Here is a 13,628-nt window from a genome sequence, read left to right on the forward strand (position 1 = left end):
GTGTTTTTGGCATTGAGAAATAAGTGCTACACTCTTTTCAAATGGGGCATCTATTGGATGCTTTTCTTCCCTCTGTCAGTTTGCTTCTCCATGCTGCTCTAGCTTAGTGCATCTCTTTAATAAAGAAGTAGTCAAGCAGGGAGGCATTCTTCTGCTTGTCAGCAACAACCTTCAACATGATGAATTGGTATTTAATTGTTGCTGCTCGCCATTTTGTAAATTATTAAAGCATTCATATGTTAATGTCATTTATTACCAAAATGATCTGAACAGTGCTCTGATGCAAGGACAAGAGGGTTGAGTCGTGATTCTCTATTCACGGTCCAGATTCCCATTCTTGCTTCTGCTAGCGTTTTTTCTCATACAAAAACACTTCAGTTGCCTCTAAAGCCCTGATACTATGTCAGGGGACTGTGCTGACAGCCATAGACTGGTGAGTGAGGGTGGGTGGATGAGTGCGTGTCTGTGCGTGTGTGTGTGGCTGTGTGCTTGCGTGCATGCACGTGTGTGTGTGTGTGTGTGTGTGTGTGTGTGTGTGTGTTTGTGAGAGGTTGTCTTACATCTGCAGATCCTTGTCTGTGATATAATTTAGAGGTCGGGGAGGACTCCTTACGCCCACCTTTCTCTCAGTGACTTGGGCTGTGGGTGTCGAAGTGCAGAAACATGCTAATCTGAATAACAAACAATCCTCTATTTGCATAAATATGTCCATTCTTAGCACCATTTGCATTTCATCGTTTTCCCCCCAAAATGCAGGTTGTTGTGGGTGTTTTGTAAAACAAGCTCAGGAAAGCACTTTTTGTGTTTTCTGAAGTCAAATGATGTGTATGTATTTTTTGATATGTAAGAACTGGGTAGAATGAAACAGGCATCTATCTACAGCCAGGATGCAAGACTCTGGTCCTCGAGATCTGGGGACAATGGAGTTGTGCACCCCTGATATCCAGCATATGACTGAGACCATACAGAAAACAGAAAACAGAAAACTGTGGCTTCTATATTCTGGATAAGCTTATGTTAGAGACTCTGCTCCATGAATGCCAGTAAGCTTAGTGAGCCACCATCAAGCAGAAACTACTGACAAGCTTTCTGCTAGTCCACTTTCCATTCTCGGCACCCACAGAATCCGTTTTATCTCCCTGTCACTTTAGTGACTTGGCTGCTGTTCAATTTTGTTATATGACAAAAGCTAACTCAGTATTATCCAGCAGGACTGCATCTATTCCTCTGACACTTTGATAGACTCCCAAACACACAACCTCAGAGAGATCAACGTCCTCTGCAACGCCTCTTCAACCTCAGGAGGCTGAAGCAATTTGGCTTGTCACCAAAAGCACTCACAAACTTCTACAGATGCACAATCGAGAACATCCTGTCGGGCTGTATCACCGCCTGCTACGGCAACTGCTCCGCCCACAACCGTAAGGCTCTCCAGAGGGTAGTGAGGTCTGCACACCGCATCACCTGGGGGAAACCACCTGCCCTCCAGGACACCTACACCACCCGATGTCACAGGAACGCCATAAAGATCATCAAGGACAACAACCACCCGAGCCACTGCCTGTTCACCCCACTATCATCCAGAAGGCGAGGTCAGTACAGCTGCATCAAAGCAGGGACCGAGAGACTGAAAAACAGCTTCTATCTCAAGGCCATCAGACTGTTAAACAGGCACCACTAACATTGAGTGGCTGCTGCCAACATACTAACTCAACTCCAGCCACTTTAATAGTGGAAATTGATGTAAAAATGTATGACTAGCACTTTAAACAATGCCACTTAATATAATATAATGTTTACATACCCTACATTACTCTTCTAATATGTATATGTATATACTGTGCTCTATATCATCTACTGCATCTTTATGTAATACATGTATCACTAGCCACTTTAAACCATGCCACTTTGTTTACATACCCTACATTACTCATCTCATATGTATATACTGTACTCGATACCATCCACTGCATCTTGCCTATGCCGTTCTGTATCATCACTCATTCATATATCTTTATGTACATATTCTTTATCCCCTTACACTTGTGTGTATAAGGTAGTAGTTGTGGAATTTGTTAGGTTAGATTCCTCGTTGGTTATTACTGCATTGTCGGAACTAGAAGCATAAGCATTTCGCTACACTCGCATTAACATCTGCTAATCCTGTGTATGTGACAAATACAATTTGATTTTAACACTCTCTCAATAGCAACACATTATTGCATCAGAAAGGTACTGTATATTCAATTTGAAGAGCAACATTCCCCTGGCTTCTTGTAGATTCATCAATTGGAAAAAGGAGGGAGTTGTAGTGTTTTTTTCACAGCTCAGTTTTTTTTTGCCTAATAATCTTCAATATGAAAACAGTAGTGTTTTGCGGGACTTTTCATGTTTCAAATGCTGTCTAGAATTAAAACAGTCCCTGGAATTATTGCCCTCTAATTTCACTATCTCATTAAAAGTCAATATTCTTTACATGAATTAATGATCTTGCAGTGACATTGATGGGGCCATATCCAATTTCTACAGAGAAGGCATCACTGGGGAAGGAGTAGCTGGGTTTCTCCACGGTATGTACAGTACACCTGGGTGGAGTTGGGTTGAGATGACTGGGGGTGGAGTGTACCTCCGAATACACAGAGTCGCTGCCAGTTCAAACAAGGAAACAGTCAGTAAATGTATTTGAAAAAAGATTTATTAAAAAGTGTGGATTTCAGCATACGAAGGAAGGCACGCAGCTACAGATGACAAACATGGGTATGCGGCACGGGTTTAAGAATGTACTTCTTTACAAGTATTGACTGACAGCGGCTTGACGTAGTAGGAGGTTCAGTCCGCCCAAAGCCGTCCGCTCTCAACTCCATTGATGTGATGTACATTGTGGAGTTGAGAAAAACTTGGCCTAGAGTGCAGGTGTAAAGTGATATTACCCAATATGCTGAGATGGCTCTAAAACAAGCTGACCCTACCATTGGTATCTGTCTTTGGGACTTTGAAGAAGTGTTTGGACTTGGGACAGACGGTCTATCCAGCAATGCACATTACAGGGTATAAATTGGAAAATCGACGAGAGGTCTGGACACAGAGCGCAGTCTGTGTCCCGTGAGGATGAAAGAGCAAGACAGATGGTAATAGAGATGTATGAGAATAAAGTAACCTTTCGGTGTGCTTATTAAAGATGCTATTTGTAATATGAGATCCCGTCACTGATAAGTCAATATAAGATTTGACCAAAACAAACACACTTTGAGGAGAAGTGATGTGCTGGAACAGATACAGGGGCATACAGGCAATCAAACCAGGTCACCGTGGTCAGGAACTAGGCGACATGATGCATCATCCAGTATTAAATTATATAACCAGTGGTTTTAAGGATGGTTGTTTCGCTTGGGATGGTCAAAGACAAAAAATATACTTTTGTGTTGGATATTGTATGTACGCCACATTTGCCTCGAGTTGCACTCAAAGGTGACGATCCAAATAGCCTTTATATGGTGTGTTTATGCTCACGTATCGTTGGTAGATTTGGTTTCCATAGAAACACACAGTTCCAGGCAGGTATGACGATTACGTAAGGTCTTATTAAAACAAAAACAACCACACTTGTTTCCCATACAGCTGTGGCACAATTTCTGATGTTTTTCTTGTCATTGTTACAATTGCTTTCTCTCCTCTTCTAACGCTCACAATAAAAATGTTTTGCAGTGTTTAATTGTGCTCATATCACCTCCATGTTTCCAAATGGTTATGATGGCAATTTGTCTGTAATTGTTTCTTTTTCCCAACGGAAGGGAAATCACAGAGCAGCCTCTTCACTGAGATTGTTGATGGCTTTTAGTATATGGATGCAGGAAGCTACCTACTTACGCAACACCAAATTACCTTCTTGTAATACTGTCAATGGTGCTTTTACAAAATAGCTGGGCTCTCCTCCAATATGAAGCCACTCAATAGGATGCAGGTCAGAAAACAGAGAGTTACCCAACAGTGAGTCATCACAAGTTTGATTATCTGATCTCAGAGAAGCAGTGTGATTATCCTTATTGTGTGCCAATCACTATAGATTACTGAGTATTATTATGTTACAGAATAAATGGAGGAAATATAATTATTTATTTGTGGCTTCAATAACTCCTGTCACACCCTCCGGGCCAGTTCCGTTGAACTTTATCACAATATTTTAATATCCTCTACTGATTATGCTCCATTAAGTGGTGTGTTATATTGATTTTTAATATGTTCTGTTTAGCTTACAGTGTTGTTGACTAATATAGCAGAGAGGCTCAGTTGGTAGAGCATGGTGCTTCCTATGCCAGGGTTGTGGGTTCAATTCCTGCTGGGACCACACATATGTAAATGTATGCACAAACAAAGATTTCAAGACTAAAGGCTGGGTGTGTTCGTAAATTGTAACAGTCCCTCCTGCAGCAAAGCACCTCCACAACATGATGCTGCCACCCCCGTGCTTCACGGTTAGGATAGGGTTATTCTGCTTGCAACCCTCCCCCTTTTTCCTCCAAATATAATGATGGTCATTATGGCCAAACAGTTCTATTTTGGTTTCATCAGACCAGAGGACATTTCTCCAAAAAGTATGATTGTTGTCCCCATGTGCAGTTGCAAACCGTAGTCTGGCTTTTTTAATGCGGTTTTGGAGCAGTGGCTTCTTCCTTGCTTCCTTCCTTTCAGGTAATGTCGATATAGGACTCGTTTTACTGTGGACATAAATACTTTTGTACCTGTTTCCTCCAACATCTGTTCTGGAATTGATTTGCACTTTTCGCACCAAAGTACGTTCATCTCTAGGAGAGAACGCATCTCCTTCCTGTGCGGTATGACAGCTGCGTAGTACCGTGGTGATTATACTTGCGTACTATTGTTTGTACCGATGAATGTGATATCTTCAGGTGTTTGGAAATTGCCCCCAAGGATGAACCAGAATTGTGGAGGTCTACAATTTTTATTCTGCAGTTTTGGCTGATTTATTTAGATTTCCCCATGATGTCAAGCAAAGAGGCACTGAGTTTGAAGGTAGGCCTTGAAATACATCCACAGGCACCATTCCAATTGCCTCAAATTATGTCAATTAGCCTATCAGAGGCTTCTAAAGCCATGACATAATTTTCTGGAATTTTCCAAGCTGTTTAAAGACACAGTCAACTTAGTGTATGTAAACTTCTGACCCACTGGAATTGTGATAAGTGAAATAATCTGTCTGTAAAATACTGTTGGAAAAAACATTTGTTTCATGCACAAAGTAGATGTCCTCACTGACTTGCAAAAACTATAGTTTGTTAACAAGAAATTGTAATGACTACGAGTTTTAATGACTACATCCTATGTGTATGTAAACTTCCAACTTCAACTGTAGGCCTATGGGTATGCATAAGCTCTAACATGCATATGGGTGTTTTGAATTAATTATCACCTTAGAAAGCACTGTCCATTTCGTTGTTTTAGGCTTTGAAACAACATCCACTAGGATCACGTTTTCCACTCAGTTTCAACCTGTTGTTGAACTTCTTACTTCAAATTGATCAATCACAATTTTAAAAGGAAGATACTGTTTAAATGATAAGTGTTTGATTTGATTTTCGATCCCATTTGCATCGATGTCCGAGTGTTTAGAGGGACAATAGAGAACTCGACACGAAAGCACTCAGAACTGCAGAGCGATAGGGCAGAAATAATACTCAGAATACTCTGACCATACTCAATGTTCCCTTGGGCACATCTGTGACTTGACTGTGACTATTAAAAACTGTTATCAGCGGATTATTGCATGGACCGTGGAAACAGTGGCAGAAACACAGATGATCATAGCTTCAATTAAAGATAAACAATACCCACTGTAACACGATCTTTAGTGTCTTTGAACGCTTATGAATTCATTCCTTAATTAAGAATTCTGATTCATTTATTGCTGCATCAACATTTTTAAACTAGTAGGCCAGTAGTTAGTATACAATGCGTGATATTGATATCAGGGCAACCACTCAGCTTCTAATGGACTTGAACAAGGCTCCAAGAACACAAGTGCTTCCAGCATTTTTATAGCTTCCATACTTAGTTAAAAGGAAATGTAAGAAGTGGCTCAGTTCAATGTCCTGGACTGACAAATGGTCAGATGTTGATCTCATCTCTGTTATAATTCGTTTTTGCTTAATGAATTCATGAAATTAATTATGGGCCGGCTGTGTAAAATACTGCCTCCCGTAGCCATGTTTTCCTAGACATTCAAATGTACAAAAGGTTGTTGCATGGAGCTCTGCTCAGGGTGAATGGATACAATGCAAGTAATCAGATCATGTAACTGTAATTACGATAGCATCTGCCGAATAACAGGGACGAGAGGGTTATCCTGAAGATGAACCCGTAGCTTTATGTAAAACAAATTCATGTTGCGGCTCATTAATTCAAACCTCATCATTCAATCCTCGTTATATTAATTTGTTTACGGGGATATGAGTGGAGTGTTTATTAAGCATTCACGATGCCTGGTGCTCATGATCGAGTATCTTAAATCCATGGAACTGAACCTTGTAAACTTGAAACTTTCCTTCACTGAGCCTTGATGGCAGCATGGCTGACCACACTGAGCTTGCTAAAAGATTATAGCAGAAACCTGTCTCATATGACCTATCTTATCTACACCACATGGACAAAAGTATGTGGACACCTGTTTGTCCAACACCTAATTCCCAAATCATGGGCATTAATATGGAGTTGGTCCTCCCTTTGCTGCTATAACAGCCTCCACTCTTCTGGGAAGGCTTTCCACTAGATGTTGGAACATTGCTGTGAGGACTTGCTTCCGTTCAGCCACGAGCATTAGTGAGGTCGGCCACTGATGTTGAGCGATTAGGCCCGGCTCGCAGTCGCCGTTCCAATTCATCCCACAGGTGTTCGGTGGGGTTGCGGTCAGACCTCTGCGCAGGCCAGTCAAGTTTTTCCACACCGATCTTGACAAACAATTTCTGTATGGACCTCACTTTGTGCACAAGGGCATTGTCATGCTGAAGCAAGAAAGGGCCTTCCCCAAAGTGTTGCCACAAAGATGGAAGCACAGAACCGTCTAGAATGTCATTGTATGCAGTAGCATTAAGATTTCCCTTCACTGTACTCACTAAGGGGCCTAGCCCAAACCATGAAAAACAGCCCCAAACCATTATACCTCTTCCACCAAACTTTACAGTTGGCACCATGCATTCGGGCAGGTAGCGTTCTCCTGGCATCTGCCAAACCCAGATGTGTCTGTCAGACTGCCAGATGGTGAAGCGTGATTCAACACTCCACTTTTCAAGAGTGCAATGATGGCAAGCTTTACACCACAATGACAGCTGTGTGCGGCTGCTCAGCCATGGAAACCCATTTCATGAAGCTCCCCATGAACAGTTATTGTGCTGACGTTGCTTCCAGAGGCAGATTGGAACTCGGTACTGAGTGTTGCAACCGAGGACTGACGATTTTTACGCGCTTCAGCACTCGTGGTCCCGTTCTGTGAGCTTGTGTGGCCTACCACTTTGCGGCTGAGCCGTTGTTGCTCCTAGATGTTTCCACTTCAGAATAACAGCACTTACAGTTGACCTGGGCAGCTCTAGCAGGGCAGAAATTGGCTGAAATAGCCGAATCCACACATTTGAAGGGGTGTCCACATAGTTGAATTTTGAATTTGAAGTCCCATGATTGGTAATATATCTTTTAACTTCCCAAAGAGATATGAGTTGTCAGGAAAGTCCATTGGACTCATTGCACCCTTGTCTTTGCTAAGCTTCCTGTGGTCCAGCATTGAAGTCATTTGATTATCTCTCTTCTAGTTTATGCTCTCTTCTAGTTCCTAACCAAGGTCACTGTATGAACTGAATTGATGAGTAACAAAAGGCTCCAGGGTGACAGAAGACATCTACTCATTTCGGGAAACTTTTCGAAAGTGTCAACACGATTCACTGCCTCTGAAATAGCAATTGTTTCCCTATCAAGGAAAGTCAAAATGAAAGCAGTCTTTTAGGAATAAAGATGTCCAGTCGTTTAAATGTTGAACAATTGTTTCCCTAGCGATGAAAGGCTAAATGAAAGCAGTCTTTTAGGAATAAAGATGTCAAGTCTTTGTAATGTTGTACAATTGTTTCCCTATCAAAGAAAGGCAAAATGAAAGCAGTCTTTTAGGAATAAAGATGTCGAGTCATTGTAATGTTGTACTCCGGCCAAAGACAATGAATCCCGCTCGGGTGCACTGTACTGTATGCATTATGTGATAGATGAATGCTTGTAGTTGCTTATTTTCAGGCTCCCGATGTTGCTGCTCAAACATGAATGAGAACAAGAAGATATGCGTTACAAATGTGCACAACAGTGGCACCTTTAGTAGTCCATCATCTTAGCACTAATGTAGTGAATGACCAATGACAGATGATGACCAATTAAGACATTTGTTGTGTGCTTTTTTAATCACGTTAAAAGAGTTATTGGGGAAGGAAGGAATGGCTGAGTTATTTTCTTGTCAGACCGGAGGAAATCTCTGAAAGCCAACATTGTTTATATGGTAGTGCTTTTCATCTAATAAGTAATTGCTGTATGGCCTCTAGGCCAGTACAGATATTCTCTGCTTCTTTCTCAAAATGACCGAGGAATTAGTGTTGTATGGAACCTGAGCATCAAATATATATATTTTTTTTGTAGGTACATTTCTCTGTTATATGTACTAATTAATCAAGTACATTTTGTGAGTGATATTGTTTGATGAATGAAAACAATCTTTTATGAACACTTAATTGGCACTGCGCCAGGCATGTAATTGAGTAAGGGTTGCTCTTTGATTATGAAGTGTTTGTTTAACGCTGTGCTAGTCAAATATTTAATCTCCACAGCATTAGCCTCGTGCGCCTCGTGCACTGACAATCTGACATCATTCCCTGCGGTAGAGTCGAAGTCATCAAGTTCATTTCCTGCAATAATGATAATCAATCCAATCAACCATGATCTTTTTGTTTCTCTGTTTTGTCTGTGTTTGACAGGGATGACTTGCCAAGCGAGGACCTCTTACACTGAGGACGAGGTTCTATGGGGACATCGTTTCTTCCCGGTCATCTCCCTGGAGGAGGGGTTCTTCAAGGTGGACTACTCTCAGTTTCACGCCACGTTTGAGGTCAACACTCCCCCGTACAGCGTGAAGGAGCAAGAGGAAAACCTGCTCATGTCCTCTCCACTCATGGCCCCGTCCCTGTGCAACAGCGGCGAGGGAGGGAAGAACAGCTCCATGGACTGCCTGGAGAACCTGGAGGACAAGGAGAGCACCACCACCAAGCTGCCATCCAAGCTGCAGAAGATGCAAGGGGGCGGCTGCGGACGGGACGGGCTACCCATGCCTAGGAAGCTGCTGAGGATGAGCTCCACCACTTCGGAGATGATCTACCCCGGGAGCATGGGGGAGCTGCCAATGAAGCTGCAGCGCATCAGCTCCGTCCCAGGCGTCTCCGATGAGAAACAGATGAGCAAGATGGTCTCCAAGATCAGCTCCGATCCCATCAGCCAATCCGTGGCAGACTTGCCCCCCAAGCTGCTAAGGATGCAGGGGGGAGGGGGGGTAGGGGGCCGAATGGACGGACACCTGCCCCCGAAACTCAGAAAGATGAATTCCGACCGCTTCACGTAGAATGGGCAAACCGTTTTAACTTATCACACCCCATACCCTTATTCCAACCCTTGTATTATTTCAAATTTATTAAAAGACATGATTCTTATACTCAAGAAAATGTAGTGTATATATTCGTACAGATATACCTTATATAAGGGGGGGTGATGGAATACAGAACATTTGTTCATGGATGGAAGCATACGTGCTATGATGAAAGACCTCTGATTTCTTCAGGACAATGTACGATTAGCACAATCTGGCATGTCCAATACACTAACCGCATGCAAAACAGATTCTCTCTAATTTCTGGCATGACATTTATTGCTGTATTATTTTACAGAGATGATTTGAACAGTGACATTACTTACAATGGGTCCGAACATTTGCACAACGCCACGTGGTTTACAAAAATGGAAAACCTACATTACATGGGTCTAATTTACGGCGGAGAAGGCTGCATACATTTGATTTGAGTTGGCCGCTTTTGTTGTTTACTGTAAAATTGTGTGGCAACGCTCTGTTAAATGCATGCTACTATTATTATTGTCTTAGCTAGACAAAGGTAATAGACACAGATGTTTAGCCTTTACTATATTACCTTGTTTCCATTTCCACGTTTGTTCACGGCTGTATTTTTGGTATTTCATGTATAGGAGGATGTCTTACCATGTGAGATTTTTACACCTTCCTTAGTTCAGCAAGCGTACTGTATGTTGCTGGGCGATGCAATCTATATTTGCAAATGCATGGTCCACATCACATGACAGATTGGAACTGGGCACAATCTTATTAAGCAACGTGAGCTTACTTTTCAAGGTAACACTTATGTTGGAAGGGCCAATACTACCGCCTTATAAGCACAACATAACCATTACACAACACACAGTACACTATTTAGGGGTACTGTTCATGGCAGGAAGCATTTATGGCGTTTGGACAAATGTCCTGAGCAGTACTGTACAATGCCTCTTTTACATGGAAGTTAAAACAACTGAACACACGGTCGTGTATGCCTTCTCAAACAGTCGTTTTGAAGTTCAAATGATTATTTATTCGACTTTTCATTGAAAACATGTGCACCAAAATTTCGAGTTAACTGTCACCGCATAGATATAGATTTAGAGGTGGACCTATATTTAGGAAAAAGTAACCACCTTTGTCTTAAGAGTCTATTATGCTCTCTCTTTAACTAAAGCAATAATGTTATTCTTAATGACTATAATCTTTATATACCCACAGGGTCTGCAGCAGCCCCATTACCAGTATATTTACAGAATCAATGCCATGGAACCTGGTCCTACTAAAACCACCAATGACGTTGTATGATACTCAAACTCTTCAGGAATAAAGATCTAAGAGGCAATTGTTGACACGTTGATTTAATGGGACACGGGTAGCTTGCTTTTTGCACTGTCACTGTCAAATAAATAAAAAGGCTTGCATAGAAGACCCGAAGTGTGTTAAAAAAGTCTAGTTGTTATGGACATTACATAACATGGTACAATATGTATTGAATGTACTATATGAATATGTATGATTGGGGTTTATAGAGTTACCAAAAATAGTTCATTATATAATTCAATGCAGTATCATATCAAGCTTGCCGTTAGTTAAGTCTATTCTCTATCCAGAGATAAGCCTTTGTTCAGAATCTTAATAAGCTATTTCTAATATATGAGATAGATATGAATATGAGAGCTCCTGATGCCATTATCCTCAGTGGTTCTGGAGTAGAGTCTAAATCCTCATTATGCACCTTAAATCAGCACTTACCGCTACTGAGCCAATTTCACTTTTATCACCAAGGAGATCTTTGCAGCCGGTGCCATTTGCCTTTATCATCTGCCCTGAGAGCGGCGGTGTCGCTGAGATCTCTATCCATTAAAGGTTTCATAACCGCACCCCCAGAAAAGAAAAACTGCACCCGCACTGCATTCATCGACTTCTGTGAACTTTGAAGACGTCGAATCTTTGTCATATGTTCTATGTCCCCCACAATTCATGGAACCAGACAGGGAATAACAGAAACTCTGACTTGCGATGCTGCTCAGACACGTTGGTTGAATTTGAATTAGCAGAGCAATTTCATTGAATTCAATTCCAGGGCTCTGCTGATGTGGCTCTCTTTGTTTCATTTGGCTGTCGAGGGTTTTGTAAAGTGTAAGGGAACTTAACCGCAATAAAAGGCAAAAGGCATGTTGATATCTGAAGTGTTAAACACGTGAAGGAGTTATGAAAATGTTCATGCTTTTTCATACTAATATCCAGGAAAGTGAGGCTGCCTATTGCAAGGGAATTGCAGTAATTGGCAGCTGATTAGGCAAATAAATTCAATTTAGAGCTGGCTAGTAATGCACTTAAAATGACTCAATTCTCCGTTTTCGTCCATCAGCGGTTCCACAGAATCCAAGCGGTTGTAAAATAAAGACCCTCTCCATCGATTTGTTTTCTAAATAACAGGAATGTTCTTCCATTCAGCAATTTGCAATTATAATGCCACTTTGTTTTCATATCACGACAACAGTGGCACTGAGTTAAATATTAAACGCTAAATATAGCCTGTTGACTTTACGACACTGACTGTTTGCGTCTCTCTCTCTCTCTCTCTCTCGGTGAGTGACAGCCGAGAAGACACTTTAGGAATTCTACATTTAAATCATCTGCACCAGAGTTATGCTGTCCCTAAATAGCTTTATGGGGTAGTTGGTTTATGTCGGACACATCTTAGATTCAATGATAGGAAAGTGATTCCATCATCGTCAAATTCAATTAGTGACATACCGTACAGAGAACGTGAAGTGCCAATTGTTGCATGTAAGGGGATTCTTTGAGATCAGAGTGGAAATGTCCTTCATGTTATTGGAGCGTTACTCTCAGATTCTCTCATCAAAAATGTAATGGGGTTCCACTATAATCAGAAAACACAGTATTGCAGTGCTGTCGTTGCATTCATGCTCCATCTGTAATATTGTACGTGTCAGTGGTTTCATGGAACTTAAAACCAACCTTCACCAACATGGTACGGCTACTAGAGTGATGTTGGAACTTAGGTCCCGGGCACATAATACTGGAGGACGATCTCACATGGTTTAAAGTGATGACCCGCTTCTGTCCAGGGACACTGAAAGCCATTTGCCTTGAGGATGAGTTTACAGAACTGTATGGGGATGTCCCATTTATTTAGACGTTTATGTGGTACCTCTGCATTTGGACTCATGACTCATGTGAGCACAAAGGTGCTAGTTGGGTCAACAAAACTAGCGTTTGGGTGTTTGTTGATGCCCAAGGCATCATTGAACAGCACGCGGGTCCATGGTACTCCGACACACTGGCGAAAGCAGGAGGAGTTGCCTTTCTTTGTCATTTTATACTGTAGCTATTGCCATTGTGCGTCTAGACATCGACAAATGTTGAGCTCATTGTTAGTATGTGATTGGAGAAAGATGTTGCTATTCAAATTTCACCCCATTTCTCCTGCTGCTAGAACAATGACAGTCCTAACAATCGAGCCTTACGTCATTGAAACCGACGTTGCCTTGGGATTCATCCAAGGTTCTGTTGACGATGCCTCTGATGCTGTAACTCAGATTTACCCTTTCAAATCCACATGTTACATGTGCCATAATGACTTCATTCAACAAAGGCCAAGACTGACAGGAGAGGCGAGAGAAGTGCATTGCCGACTGAAGCTGAGGGGGCATAAACGGGTTGTGTAGGGTGAACAATGTTTTTGTCACAATCCCTCCAATCCAGTACATTTGCAGAATTTCAGTGATCAAAGTTGAGTCAGCAAGGCAGGATATTACTGTGAGGGTAAGATTAAGACGGTAGGAGAGAGTGAGAAGAGAGAGAGAGGGGGGGGGGGGGGGGGGGGGGGACAGGGAGAGAGTGAAAGAGGGAGAGAGAGATACTTTCCTGTATTTTTGTCTGATTCTGTCAAGGCTTGTTTCACAGATTCACACCTCTCCGAATTCCTGTAACACAAAGAAAGCCA

At 41.9% G+C, this 13,628-nt stretch overlaps 1 protein-coding gene across 1 annotated transcript in view; it reads left to right on the forward strand.

Moving 5' to 3' along the window:
- LOC139397159 (G protein-activated inward rectifier potassium channel 1-like) overlaps positions 1–11,089 on the forward strand; it is a 29,972-nt gene extending 18,883 nt beyond the window's left edge. Inside the window, exon 3 of the mRNA XM_071144035.1 lies at positions 9,015–11,089. Within this exon, the coding sequence (XP_071000136.1) occupies positions 9,015–9,652 (638 nt within the window). The 3' untranslated portion in view covers positions 9,653–11,089. The remainder of the gene's footprint in view (positions 1–9,014) is intronic.
- Positions 11,090–13,628: the final 2,539 nt, after the last annotated feature.

This window comes from Oncorhynchus clarkii, chromosome 3, assembly GCF_045791955.1.
Source record: "Oncorhynchus clarkii lewisi isolate Uvic-CL-2024 chromosome 3, UVic_Ocla_1.0, whole genome shotgun sequence".
NCBI lineage: Eukaryota > Metazoa > Chordata > Actinopteri > Salmoniformes > Salmonidae > Oncorhynchus > Oncorhynchus clarkii.